The 12,935-nt window shown below is 42.4% G+C and overlaps 1 protein-coding gene and 1 long non-coding RNA gene across 2 annotated transcripts; both read left to right on the top strand.

Annotated features, from left to right (window-relative positions):
• The first annotated feature begins 239 nt into the window (after positions 1-239).
• On the top strand, positions 240-1,891 carry LOC141841641 (uncharacterized). Its single transcript, XM_074729826.1, has 5 exons — positions 240-273; positions 400-664; positions 752-966; positions 1,073-1,160; positions 1,295-1,891. Exons 1-5 carry the CDS (start codon positions 265-267, stop codon positions 1,768-1,770), a joined length of 1,053 nt encoding a protein of 350 aa, XP_074585927.1. The 5' UTR covers positions 240-264; the 3' UTR covers positions 1,771-1,891.
• Positions 1,892-9,477: 7,586 nt separating this feature from the next.
• Positions 9,478-12,183, top strand: LOC141848562 (uncharacterized). Its single transcript, XR_012603528.1, has 3 exons — positions 9,478-10,335; positions 10,461-10,660; positions 11,870-12,183. It is a non-coding gene; the product is annotated as an uncharacterized LOC141848562 (long non-coding RNA).
• Positions 12,184-12,935: the final 752 nt, after the last annotated feature.

The raw sequence follows: 12,935 nt of genomic DNA, 5'->3' as shown, positions 1-12,935 counted from the left end.
TTTTTTAAATTTATCTCTGTTGCCATTAACAATGCCTGTTGCCCGTGCCTTCGCGTCTACTTAATTGCCACGTTCGCTGCTCGGCCTGCTGCGCTGCCGGTTTCTTGCTTAATAGGCACTGACTCACTGCGAGTGATAGAACGAACGAGGAGGGAGAGATACAGAGAGAGACTGGGATTGATACTGTGGATAAGTAAATAACTTTGGTATCGCTTTCCATCGTTGGCGTTGAGATCCGAGCAGCCAGTGCGAAAGGAGGAAGGAATGGGAGAGGTAGAAAGTTGATTCTTTCTTTCTTTGTTTTTTCTTAAAAAATATTTTTGTTCTATTTTGTTGTGTTTATGTGATTTTGGAGCTTTAGGGGACGATTTTGGTCTAAGATGGTTGCTTTGATGGCAGGAAGAGAAAAAGGTGGAGCAGGCGAAGGAGGCGGCAGCGGGGGAGGAGGAGAAGGCGAAGGCGAAGGAGGAGAAGAAGGAGGCAGAGGCGAAAGGCGGGGGGAAGAAGGACGGAGGTGAAGGGGAGAAGAAGGAAGGAGGCAAGGAGGAAAAAAAGGCGGAGGCGGCGGCGCCGCCTCCGCCGCCGGAGGAGATCGAGATGCGCGTATTCATGCACTGCGAGGGGTGCGCGAGGAAGGTGAAACGCAGCTTGAAGGGATTCGACGGTAATTCCGGCCGCCAAAAACCTCGCCTTTTGCTTGTTTTGTGTGGGAGATTTGAGTAAAAAAGGGGCTTGTTTTGTGTTCTTGCAGGTGTGGAGGATGTGACAACGGACTGCAGAACCCACAAAGTGGTGGTGAAGGGTAAGAAGGCGGCGGAGGACCCCATGAAGGTGGTGCAGAGAGTTCAGAAGAAGACCGGGAGGAAGGTGGAGCTGCTGACGCCGCTGCCTCCGGCGAAGCCGGAGAAGAAAGAGGATGAACAAAAGGAAGAGGAGAAGCCAAAGGCGGAGGAGAAGAAGGAAGAGGTCTACTCTTATCTCTTCAAATCCCAAATCTCTCTCAATGCGATCCTTCTTCTTGAACAAATGCTTTGAATCTTTACCACATTCTACTTCTTTCCTCCTCCGGCAGCCCCAAGTGATCGAAGTGGTGCTCAAAGTCCACATGCATTGCGATGCCTGCGCGCAAGAGATCAAGAAGCGAATACTAAGGATGAAAGGTTTCCTGCTTCTCTGCCTCCTCTAATGTTCTTCAACTCTGAGATTGCGATCAAAGATCCCTCCTTTTTCGTTGATGTCCACAAAAGATTCAAACTTTTTGTTCGTTTTCTCCGTGTTTCGTGGAACGGAACAGGGGTAGAAATGGTGGAGCCGAATCTGAAATCTTCCCAAGTAACCGTGAAGGGTGTGTTCGACCCGGCGAAGCTGGTGGAGTACGTCTACAAGAGGACCGGCAAGCACGTGGCTGTGGTGCAGCAAGAGGAGGAGAAGAAAGCGGACGGCGAAAAGGGCGGCGGCGGCGGTAAGGACGCCGCCAAGGAGGAGAAGGCTGAAAACGATGCCGGGGGAGACAATGCTGAGAAGAAAGAAGAGAAAGACGGTGGTGGGGGCGGAGCATCAGTCGGGGACGAGAAGGATAAGAAGCAAGGCGGCGGAACGGCGGAGGAAGGGGCGACGCCGCCCCCCAAGGCGATGGAACAACCGATGAGAAACGAGTTCTACCAGTGCTACCCGAGGTACCCCGCCGGGGGATACGTGGGATACGCGTATCCCCCGTATCCCCCTCAGATCTTCAGCGACGAGGACCCAAATGCTTGCTCTGTGATGTAATCCACGAGAAGGGGAAAAACAAAGCTTTTTTGGGTTAAAAAAGAGATCAATTATTAATGTATAATATGATCTTTCAATCCATCTGGAGAAAAAATTTATAAATGTGTTCTGTTTTAGTTTTCTTGGGGTGGGATAGAGAGATCATTTTCTTCCTCTTTCATTTTCTGGATCTTTTGTTGTGGTTTGAGTTCTTATTAACAAGTTATTTTTGGTGATGGAATATATTTTTTACTGTTAAATTTAAATCTGTTAAAATATGAATTGATTCATTCATGAATAGAAGATTAATATGAATTGATTTATTTTAAAAGACACTAGTGATTTTATATATATATATATATATATATATATATATATATATATATATATATATCGCTTCTCATATATATATGTCCTGCGCGAGTGAATTGCGCGACTTCGTCCGCGACATCTGACCTGGCGAGGAGTTTCACTGTGCATCGTCCACCGCCGCCTGCACTGCTCGCCGCCGGGCCCCTGCTCGCCGCCGCCATAAACAGAAGTGAGCCCTCTGCTCGCCGCCGCCCTAAACAGAAGTGAGCATCCTTCCGAGCTCTGCGTTCCTTCATTCTAGTCCATTCGAAACCTATTTTATAAGGGAAGACTTATTAGCAGTGAGTAGGCTGTCCCAATTCCGTTTGCTCCTTATTCATTGCTGTTTTTCACTGCTGTGTGAATTTGTGAAACAAGTACGTTAGCCAAATATATATGTTTGATGCATCTATGGTTCTTGAGAAGATGCATCTACGTTAGGCAAATTTATTGATGTTGTTTCCATTTTCAAAGTTTCCCTCTTGTATATTTACTGACAAGTCATTTGTTTAGCCAAGTCATTTTCATCAGGAGAATTTTTTCTACTGGATAGATTACTCAAACACAATGTTGACATCAATGGTGTTGATAAGGTTTGTTACTGTTATGTAGCTATGATCCTTATTTTTATTATTTTGAAGAATAGAACTTGAAACTTGCAAGGTGCAACCGACTAAAAGAACATTGACTGACAATTTAGGACTAGCTCACCACTTCCTCTTATTGATTTTATTTATTTTTGGCTTATACCTCATTAACATTTCTCATTTGAAACAGGATGGGGCTACTCTGTTTCATTATGCTGTCCTAACAATAGCAATATCAGGTAAAAGATATATGCCATTAATTTGTTGTGCTTAACCAATTGAGTGCAAGCTTTGTTGTATAGAATATTCCACTGGAGGTTCTTTTCATGTTGAAGGATAACTCACTAAACCCAAAGCACAAGCAACTGGAATTGAAACAGTTCGTGCATGTGTATTTCATTTGGTTTTGGTAACAAAACGAAGTGCAGTGCAGGCTTTCATTTCTGACATATATGACTACAATTTCTTTTAACTTTGAAGGATGACCGTCTAAATTCTCGGTACAAGCAACTGCAATGTAAACTATCACCTATCGATGTTGATACCAAGGAATTCTCTTTGGTAATCTCCTGATGAACATTCTCGGTATAAGCAACCCTCTAAATTCTCTATTCCAAACAACTGCAATGTGTCTTATTCAACATTCTTATTTTGGAGTCATTTAAGATTTTTTTTAGTTCTTTGGATTGTTGATCAACTCAAAGCAAAGGTGGTTTACACTGCTTCATTATTGGTTAATTTTTCAATGCAGTACTTGGATGAGAATAAGCAGCTCATTTTGGCAATATTGGAAAATCAGAACCTTGGGAAATTGGCTTAATGTGCTCAGTGAGTTGATTAATTTACTTAATATTTTTTTATCACTATTTATATTCTGGGTTCTCCTTTGCCAATCATTTTATTTCAAGATACGTATATTTTAGTAATGATTAGCACATCACCTGTCCTGGCAAGAAAAGTTTTGTGCTAGACTAGTGACATAGAATGTATGGATTAGTCTGTAAGCGCATGTGTGCGCTTCTGCACTTACAAAGGAAGGAAACTAGACAAGAAATAAGCTGATAGAAAATGTTTACAAATTAAAACTGGAGAATGCAAATTGAGAATGCAAATTATTTCCTTTTCTTTTCAATATTTAGCTTTTGTTGATTCAGACTTCCTTTTCCCACAGGTTGCACTTGGTGATATGGTTGAGCTTCTGTCTGCTAATTATAATGCTGATAAATTACCTGAGGGGAAATTAAGGTTTGCATCAACCTTTGCTAGATTCATTGTCATTAGAATTTAATTTTTTTGGCATATGATTATTGGAACATGAGACACATTAAGGGAGGTATCAAATGTATCACAGCTTGTTCTTTCTGGCAATTCTCTTCAGGTGGATATATTTTTTTCCTAGTTCACTGAACTATGCTACATTTCACGTACTTTTTTTAAAGCTTTGGTTCAACATTTATGCTTGCCTATTGACGTTTGAATGATTCAATTGCTTGTGTTTTGCATACAATCAATAGGAGTAAAGCCAGAGAGAAGCAAAGACAGAAGAGCCTAAACAAATACAAGTGAAGAAGAAACTGGAATCTGGTGCTGAAGCTCGTGCTGAAGCAATATGGTGCTGAAGCTCGTCTTGCAATTTTTTGTATTTTGTTGCCTTACTATTCTAAATAGCGATTATGGAAGTGCCAATATGGTGCTGAAGCTTGTATTTTTTTGTATTTTGTTGCCTTACTATTCTAAATAGCGATTATTTATTGATATAAGAGCCTTTAGATATTGAAAATTTATTAAATTTACCTAGAAGACAAATTTATTGCTTTGCTTTTAAGGAGATGCAAGTCGACAACATGATCATCTTGACGAGAGGTATCAGATAATCTAAATTGGGAATGGAAATGCTATGTTTCATGATTAACTCGGAATTAGATGAAATATTGTTGATAACAATAAGAAAAAATCTTTGATATCAAATGGAGTTTGTGGGTTTTGTTGCTGTTATTGCTGTGACTGCAAATGAAACATTTGAGGACTCAATTGCATTTGCCGGTTCATGTATTTCGAGGATAGAGTTTCACTGATTTCTCCGGTGGCAAGTTTTATACGTTGGACTTCAACACTCAGTGCCTCGTTCAGGACTGGATAATACATGTCGATCACGAGGAAGGGATTAGTTTTGGATAGGAACATAATAAGAAAACCTATATAGTAAGAGAGATCAAAATACCAATTAGCAATTAGAACTAATCAGCGATCAGCAAACAAAATCAAAGTTGTTTATTCGCATATACCAACATAATTTCTGGGCTAGTGTTCATATTGAATTCATCAAATAGAGAACATGTAGAAGGAACTCACTGTATGGGACACCATGATACATCAATTTATGGTTCCATGATGTTCAGCTGACAATTTAGTTCTATTTTACTTGAATATTTAAACAAAACACAGCCTAAGAAGAAGCTTTAGAAATCAAATGATAGACTAAATTAATATCGAAATTCAAAAAAAAAATTGTTTATGTCCAAGTTTGATATTACTACAAAAAGGAAGGAATAGAGTAGTACAAATCCTCCTACAAATAACTCCCTAATCATTCAACTTTTAGATAAATTTGCCAGACAAATAAAATGGAAGATCCTGAACTGATGTTATAGTTGCAGACTCGCTAGTAAGTTTCAGTCAAAGAACAACCGAACTTAACTAGAGGACATAATACAATTACTAAAGTACATATAAGTCTCCAAATTAAAGGTGAATTGCCCAAAACAGATTACTTTTTGACCAAAGCCTAAGACATTGATTTGTCAGTTACCTTATAGAGAAACTACTGTCTGAGAAGGATGAAACAAATTTAAAGGAAAAAAAATAATAAAAAGGGGAGGAAAGATACATTGAAACTTGATCATGCCATGAATCTCAAGAGTGGGAAAAGGAAAACAAAATGGCAATAATTTTTTTCAGAAAAAAAATTAAAGAATTTTAGAAAATCATGAAGTCTATGAAGTAAATCATGTATTTCAAGCAAAGCAACCATCTATCTATTCTCACGTCCGCAAGTTTGGACAGTCATTCAATCTTAACATCTGTTAACTTCTTTGAAGCTCCTAGGATGATCTATGTAAATATAGATCGTGACCCTTTCTTCGACCTTGAGAAATTTGTGTTGACACAGATAAATCAGCAGGAAAAGAACCAGCTCAACATTCTAATCTAATGGCATACCATTAAATGACCAAGAGCAAACAAATGTCAATGTTCTTTTAGTCGGTTGCACCTTGCAAGTTTCAAGTTCTATTCTTCAAAATAATAAAAATAAAGATCATAGCTACATAACAGTAACAAACCTTATCAACACCATTGATGTCAACATTGTGTTTGAGTAATCAAGAAGAATCATAGATGCATCAAACATATATATTTGGCTAACATACTTGTTTCACAAATTCACACAGCAGTGAAAAACAGTTTTCACAAATTCACACAGTAGTGAAAAATAGCAATGAATAAGGAGCAAACGGAATTGGGACAGCCTACTCACTGCTAATAAGTCTTCCCTTATAAAATAGGTTTCGAATGGACTAGAATGAAAGAACGCAGAGCTCGGAAGGATGCTCACTTCTGTTTAGGGCGGCTGCGAGCAGAGGGCTCACTTCTGTTTAAGGCGTTTCCTGGCGACGAGCAGAGGTTGGCGCCGGCGAGCAGGGGCGCGGTGGCGAGCAGTGCAGGCGGCGCGACAGTGTCTTGAGGCGAGCAGGGAGAAAGGGTCTTTAGGCGAGCAGGGAGAAGAGACCACAGGGGCGGCGGGAAGCACGCGAGCGAGGCTACGGTGGCGAGGGGGAGAAGAGACTAGACGCGCGCGAGATTACGAAGATGTGGTGGCTCAAGTTGCTCCGCTCGGTTTGCGGTGGCGAAGAGAGGCGGAGGAGAGCAATCTAGGGTTAGGGTTTGGAGGAAGAAGCGAGGCTCGGTTTGCGGTGGCGAAGAGAAGCGGAGGAAGTCGCGCGGAGGAGAGGAATCGCGGAGATGAGGATCGGCAGGAGAGGAATAGGGTTTGAATGAGAAGCGAGGCTCGGTTTCGCGTGTTTCCTTTTCCTGGCCACGCACAAGCACTGGACGCGACGTGGATTCCACGTCAGCTGTCGCCCACGCGNNACCGCCGTCCGGCCACCTCCGGCCGCCGGATCGGGCCCGTTGGAACCGCAACTCGACGGCGGTCCGGAGGTGGCCGGAGTCCGGCCCCGATTCGGCTGGAATCCGGCCGAAATCCGGCCGAAACCGACCAACAGACACTGTTGGTCTGTTTCGGCCGATCGGGGCCGGACTCCGGCCGCGGTCGACACGCCCGGCGCCGGCGCGTCGACCGCGGCCGGAGTCCGGCCCCGTTCGGCCGGAATCAGGCCGAATTCCGACGAAATCGTCGCCAGAGCCGTTTGCTCTGTTTCGGCCGGAATTCCGGCCGGATTCCGACCCAATCCGGCCGGAATCCGATGCCGGTGCGTGCGCCATCGAGTTGCGCTTCCAACGAGCCCGGGATGGCGGCCGGCGGTGACCGGACAGCGATGAACGACGGCGATGAACGGCGAAGGGTCGGCTGATCGCGCAGCGGGGTCGCGCGGGGGCGTGAAGCAGGATATCAAACATATATATATATATATATATATATATATATATATATATATATATATATTATTTTAATAGGTTGGGCACTATCCGTGAGTACTACCGCGAGCACAAGTGTATACAAAAAATTTATTTTTTTTATTTTGAATTTTAAGATTTAAAATTTAATGTTTAATTTAAATGAAGCATATATATATATATATGAATTTGTTATACTGCGGTCGGTATCCTGCGCGACCGGTGCGCACTCCTCCGACCCCTCGCCACTGCCGCTTCGCTATCCGGCCACCGTCGATTGCTGCGTCACACCCGATGAACATGCAGCTCACCGGCGCACATTCTGGCATCGGATTTCGACCGGATAGTGGTCAGAATTCGACGAATTCGACCGCAATTTGGCCAAAATCAACTGGCAGTGCCAAGCGGCCGATTCAGCCTAACCGCGGTCGGAATCCGACCAAATTCTGGTCTCCGGCCAAAATTTGACCAGATTCCGATCGCGATTTGGCCAGAATCGGCTGCCAGTGCCGAGCGATCGATTCCGGTCAAATTCGTTGGATTCCGACCACTATCTGGCCGAAATTCGACACTGGGCTATGCGTCGGCAAGCTGCGCGTCCATCGGGCATGATGCACAGTCGGCGGTGGCTGGACGACGAAGCGGCTATCATTTCATAGTCGAGAGCGTGTATATATAATTTTATATTGATGTAGATAATGTGATATATTATGGTATGATTTGTGTGGTAAACTATGTCGTGAGGTTGATCAGTCAATCGTGTGGGGCCGCTGGAGTGGCACTGTGGCAGATTTTACCTTTTTACTAAAGTGTGATAAATTATGTCGTGGGATTGACCGCTCAAGATTGTTGAGGTGACGTGTGTTAAATTATGAATAGAGTGGTAACAATTTATATAATGTTTTAATAATGACTTAAAGGAGTTGTATTGTTGATTTTTCCAATGTTATCATACGTAACTCTAAGGCATAGTTGAGTTTGTTACGATGGAGTAAATTTATTGAAGTGGATAATGATTGAATCTCGACGAAGTCAAGACAATATCCTCTTCTATCATGGCTAACTGTAGCTTTTCGATTTATCTGATCACATATAGTCATGAGGCCGATCATATGAGAGCGTTGGGATGACGGATTTTATGTTTTGAAGTATTGTTCATTTTAATATACAATTAAAAAACCAAACAAAAATATCCAAATAAAAAATTATAACAAAAAATAAAAAGAATTAAGACTGTTTATATCATCATCTGGCCCTGAGTTTTATCATAGCTACAACTAAATTTATAGTTCATAAGAGATGTCTCGTTATGGGAGATTAAAAACAAAAAATAAATCGACAACCATTACTTCCATAGTTCCATAAGAAAATTAGGAAAACTTTAAAGAGCTAGAGAAAATAAACTTAAAGGTGAAATAAAAAATACATAATCAATTAGGTAAATTTTAAATTGCCCTAGAGATTTGTTGTTTTTGTAAATACCCTTCAAAATTCAGTTAATATTATAATAATCTCTTAAATTTTCGGTTCAAAAATATATAAATAGAGAGTAGAAGAGCTTGGCGAAGTCATCCCCGCTGTTCTCCCCATGGCTCCTTCCCTCCCCCTCCGCCACTCGCCGGAGGCGTCGTCGCCGCTCCTCTCATCCCCCGGCGGCTCCTCGGACCACCTCTCGCCCCGGCGGCGGAGCCTCCAGGCGCTCCTCTTATCGTCAGCCCTTACATTGCTCGCGGTCGTGGTGGTGCTCGGCGGCGGCGCCGGAGGTAGGCACGAGACGATTACCACGCTCCGCCCCGGAAGCGGCGGCGCGGTCTCCCGCGGCAGGGAGGCCGGAGTCTCCGAGAAGTCGTCCGGCGGCCGGCTCTCCGCCGAGGGCGGAAGCGGAGGAGGAGACGACTCCTTCCAGTGGACCAACGACATGCTGCGGTGGCAGCGCACCGGCTTCCATTTCCAGCCCCTCAATAATTGGATGAAGAGAAATGATAGAGAGCAGGAAAACGTAGCAGGAAATATAGCATGACACACGTGGCTCTCCACGTGTACCATGCCACGTAACCTGCCACGTGGGTTTTCTGATTTTTTCCCTGCACGCGGATCGCAGCTCGCCAAAAACCTTCGCCGCCAAAAACTTTGGCCCAAAATCTTCCCCCCTCGTTTCCCAAAATCTCCGCTGCACGCCGATCTGCCGACTCCGCTCCACGCGTTCCCAAAATTGCGCATCCTCGCTGCCGATCCTTCGCCTTCGTCGCCGCAGGAAGACGCCGCTGCCGCCGCCTGATCTCTGTGATCCTTCGCCAGCCTTCGTCGCCGCGGGAAGATGCTGCCCGATCTGTATCAGGGAAGACGCCGCCGCCTCCTTCGCCTTCGTAGCCACCGGAACCCTCGCCGGCGCCCTCTGCTCGCCGCCGATCCCTAGCTCGCGCCTCTTCCCCCTCGCCACCGAAACCCTCGCCGGCGCCCCTTGCTCGCCGCCGATTCCTCTAAGTCCTAGCTCCTCGCTCGCCCCTTGCTTTCACCGGGGTCAAGGTCAATCCAAACCTCCTCTCTCTGTGCTACGATTCACTCTCTCCTATAGCAAGAAGATTTTTTCAACGATTGGAATGATTCCTTCGTAGGGAGTCGTTTTTGTGATTTTCTTGCCTATTAGTTCCTTCCCCTGCTTGAAGGAAAGAGCCAACATGGCCATGCACCTGACAAAGGGAAGATCCAGTGTTCATGGGTGTTACTAGTTAATAGTACCAATTTAATTCATAGTTCTACTAAAATTTTGAGTGTTATGTTTTTCTAATTTCTATTTGGGTGATCCAATGTTGAATCCTCTGAAGATGTCGCCGCCTCCTTCGCCTTCGTCGCCACCGGAACCCTTGTCGGCGCCCCCTGCTCGTCGCCGATCCCCATCTCGCGCCTCTTCTCCCTCGCCACCGGAACCCTCGCCAGCGCCCCTTGCTCGCCGCCGATTCCTCTAAGCCCTAGCTCCTCTCGCAAAGCTCCTCGCTCGCCCCAACTAATTCAGGTTAAATAATGTGTTTAGCCTTCTGTATGCTAGGTATAATATTTATGTGCTTTCTATAAAATGGAAAAAAAATTGTGTTTTCTTCCTCTATCTATCCTGTTTAACCAAAGAGTAATGTTGTCCAGGGATCTGAAGAGAACCTTGGCTTACAATCATTGCTTTAGATGAAATATTAGCCTTTGCCAATGAAAACAAGGGATCTATTTCAACATCTTGCTATGAAATATCTCAAGATCACATATATAACCTTTTGGAACCTAAAGAGCAAGAAGTCCTTATTCTGGAAGATGCTGCCAAGACAATTCAACTCAAGGGCCTTTCAAAGGTAGTCATTATACTTCTAAAACATGGTTTTCCTAACCTTTGAATGTAAGACATGCAAAGGTATCTGTATGTTTGGTTTCAGGTCCCAGTAAACTCTGTCTCTGATTTCAAAAAGATATATTTTCATGGATATCATGCTAGGAAGGTTTGCCAGATGTCTAATAATAGCACAGTCAAGAACCATAGAGGGTTGATTGTGTACTTATCTTTTGTCGATAAGGAATCCAACAATTATCTTGTTGGAAAGATTAACTTTGTTACTTTGGGAGGTAGATAAAACATACCTCAATCTTTTTTTTTCATAAGAAAAAATTGCACTAGCTTATTCTTGTATTGTTGGCTGATGTTGTTATCCATCATTAAAGATTACAAAGATATAAAGCAAAAAGGTCATGTGAAACCTCAACTAACTGAGAACGTTAAGATTAGCAAGTCATTATTTGCTCTTATAAATACTGTGCAAGCTCTTAATGCCGGTGAAAACTTCATTCCCTACTGAGAAAGCAAGCTAACTCGCCTATTGCAAGATTTCTTGGGCAGAACAAGTATGGCTGTATTGTTTACATGCTTGGTGAGGATCTTATTTATTTCCTCATTTATCCTTATCATTGTTGTTGTTTTTAGTATTATCTTATTTGGTCGTTCATGTTCAATATCTTTTTATTTGTTGTAGAATCTTGTTCTTTGTCAAGATAATGTCAGTACAATCAACTTAGCATCTAGGACAGAATGTCTGAAAAGAGTAGCAAATATTATTGAGCCTTAACAAGTGCAATATTAGCAGATCAATACTCCAAGTTGAACAAGAGTAATTATATGGATGAGTACCATATGTAGAGGAAATAAGTCATGTTTTCTTACTCTTTTCCTTTCCTTGTGTATTAGTCTAGTATGCTGGTCTAGTATACGTGGAAGTCATTGGAATAAACAAAGATGTGCCATAAAATATTATGGCAAGGTTAGTTTATAATTTGTGATAAACTACTATCTTTTCCTGTCTCACATGTTTTGTATTCTTTGCTTTGTTGCATGTGCATGTGCATGTGTATGTATTTTTTTTAATCTTTGCAAGGTTGTATTCTTTGCAAGGTTAGTTCTTAATCTGGGTGCATGTGCATGTGTATGTATTTTTTTACCGAAGTTAACATGTTGGCTGATTGTGTGCTTTGTTATACTCACATATTTTGTATTCTTTGCTTTGTTGCATCAGATTCACCTAGAGCTTCTATATTGTCCTTTCGAGCTGATGCTGAAATGGAGCTGATGCTGAAAGCATAGAGCGCACAGCTAATCAAAAGAAAAAGGAGGTGATAGTAAGAGGAGTGTTTTTTGTAACAATTGTGGTTGTATAAACGGAGATGCTAATCTGATTTGTCACTTCTCCTTCATTAGCTGGTGTAAATTAGGACAGAAGCACAAATTCAGTATTGTAAAATTTTCATCTATGATTCATTGTGTGTGATAGTATCACAGAGCTTGTGCCATTTATTAAGTGGCAGTTTGTAATAAGGTGACTTGGTTCATTGTGGACTGCTTCATTTCTTGGTTGTAAATTGCAGTTGAGGTGACTATAAGGTGACTTGCAATTTAGATGAACCCCTTTGATCGCTCCCCTTTGACACTAAGTAATAGTCTGTAATTCTTTAAGGAAAATATTTAATTTTAGTGATTGTTATTATTGACACAGTTGAAGGAGTTCCAATGGATAGAACAAGAAAGAGAACAAAATAGATAATGGATCTAACAAAGTTTAAAGTCACACCTAAGCAACACAACTTTCTGCTCATGTTTTTTACATAACAACAATGTTCAGCACCTGACATCACAACTATAATATCAAGCTAGCCATGAAACAAGGTAACAAGCAATAGTCTCATTTGCATTTGAAGCGAAAAAGGTACTCCAACCACAGGCACATATTAACATCCTCCATGCGATCAACACTTCGAATTTGAATCTTCATTTGGGGTTACGTAGCACGATGATGACAGAGTCTTCGAGAAGGAACATTTTGCTGATGAATCTATCCTTGTTGACTGGAAGAGCTTTCTTCTTCCCTTTGCCTGTCTTGGGTATCTGTGATCAGGGTAAAAACCATAAGGAGCCATGCATGAAAAGAGATGATGAATTATATGCATTGGTAAAGTTGCATATAAAACTTGTCTATTGTGTTGAAATAGAAACGAAAAAAAATGTATTCTCTTGACAAAATCAGGATTCTATTAAAAATCAATAAGCAAAGTTACGATAAAACTTAAAAAAGTTGAAAGGTTACC

This window comes from Curcuma longa, chromosome 1, assembly GCF_044706935.1.
Source record: "Curcuma longa cultivar G26 ecotype Majalengka, Jawa Barat chromosome 1, ITB_CL_G26_1.1, whole genome shotgun sequence".
NCBI classification, from domain to species: Eukaryota; Viridiplantae; Streptophyta; class Magnoliopsida; order Zingiberales; family Zingiberaceae; genus Curcuma; species Curcuma longa.
Note: the sequence above shows the minus strand (reverse complement) of the source record. Positions and strands in the feature narration are given on the sequence as shown.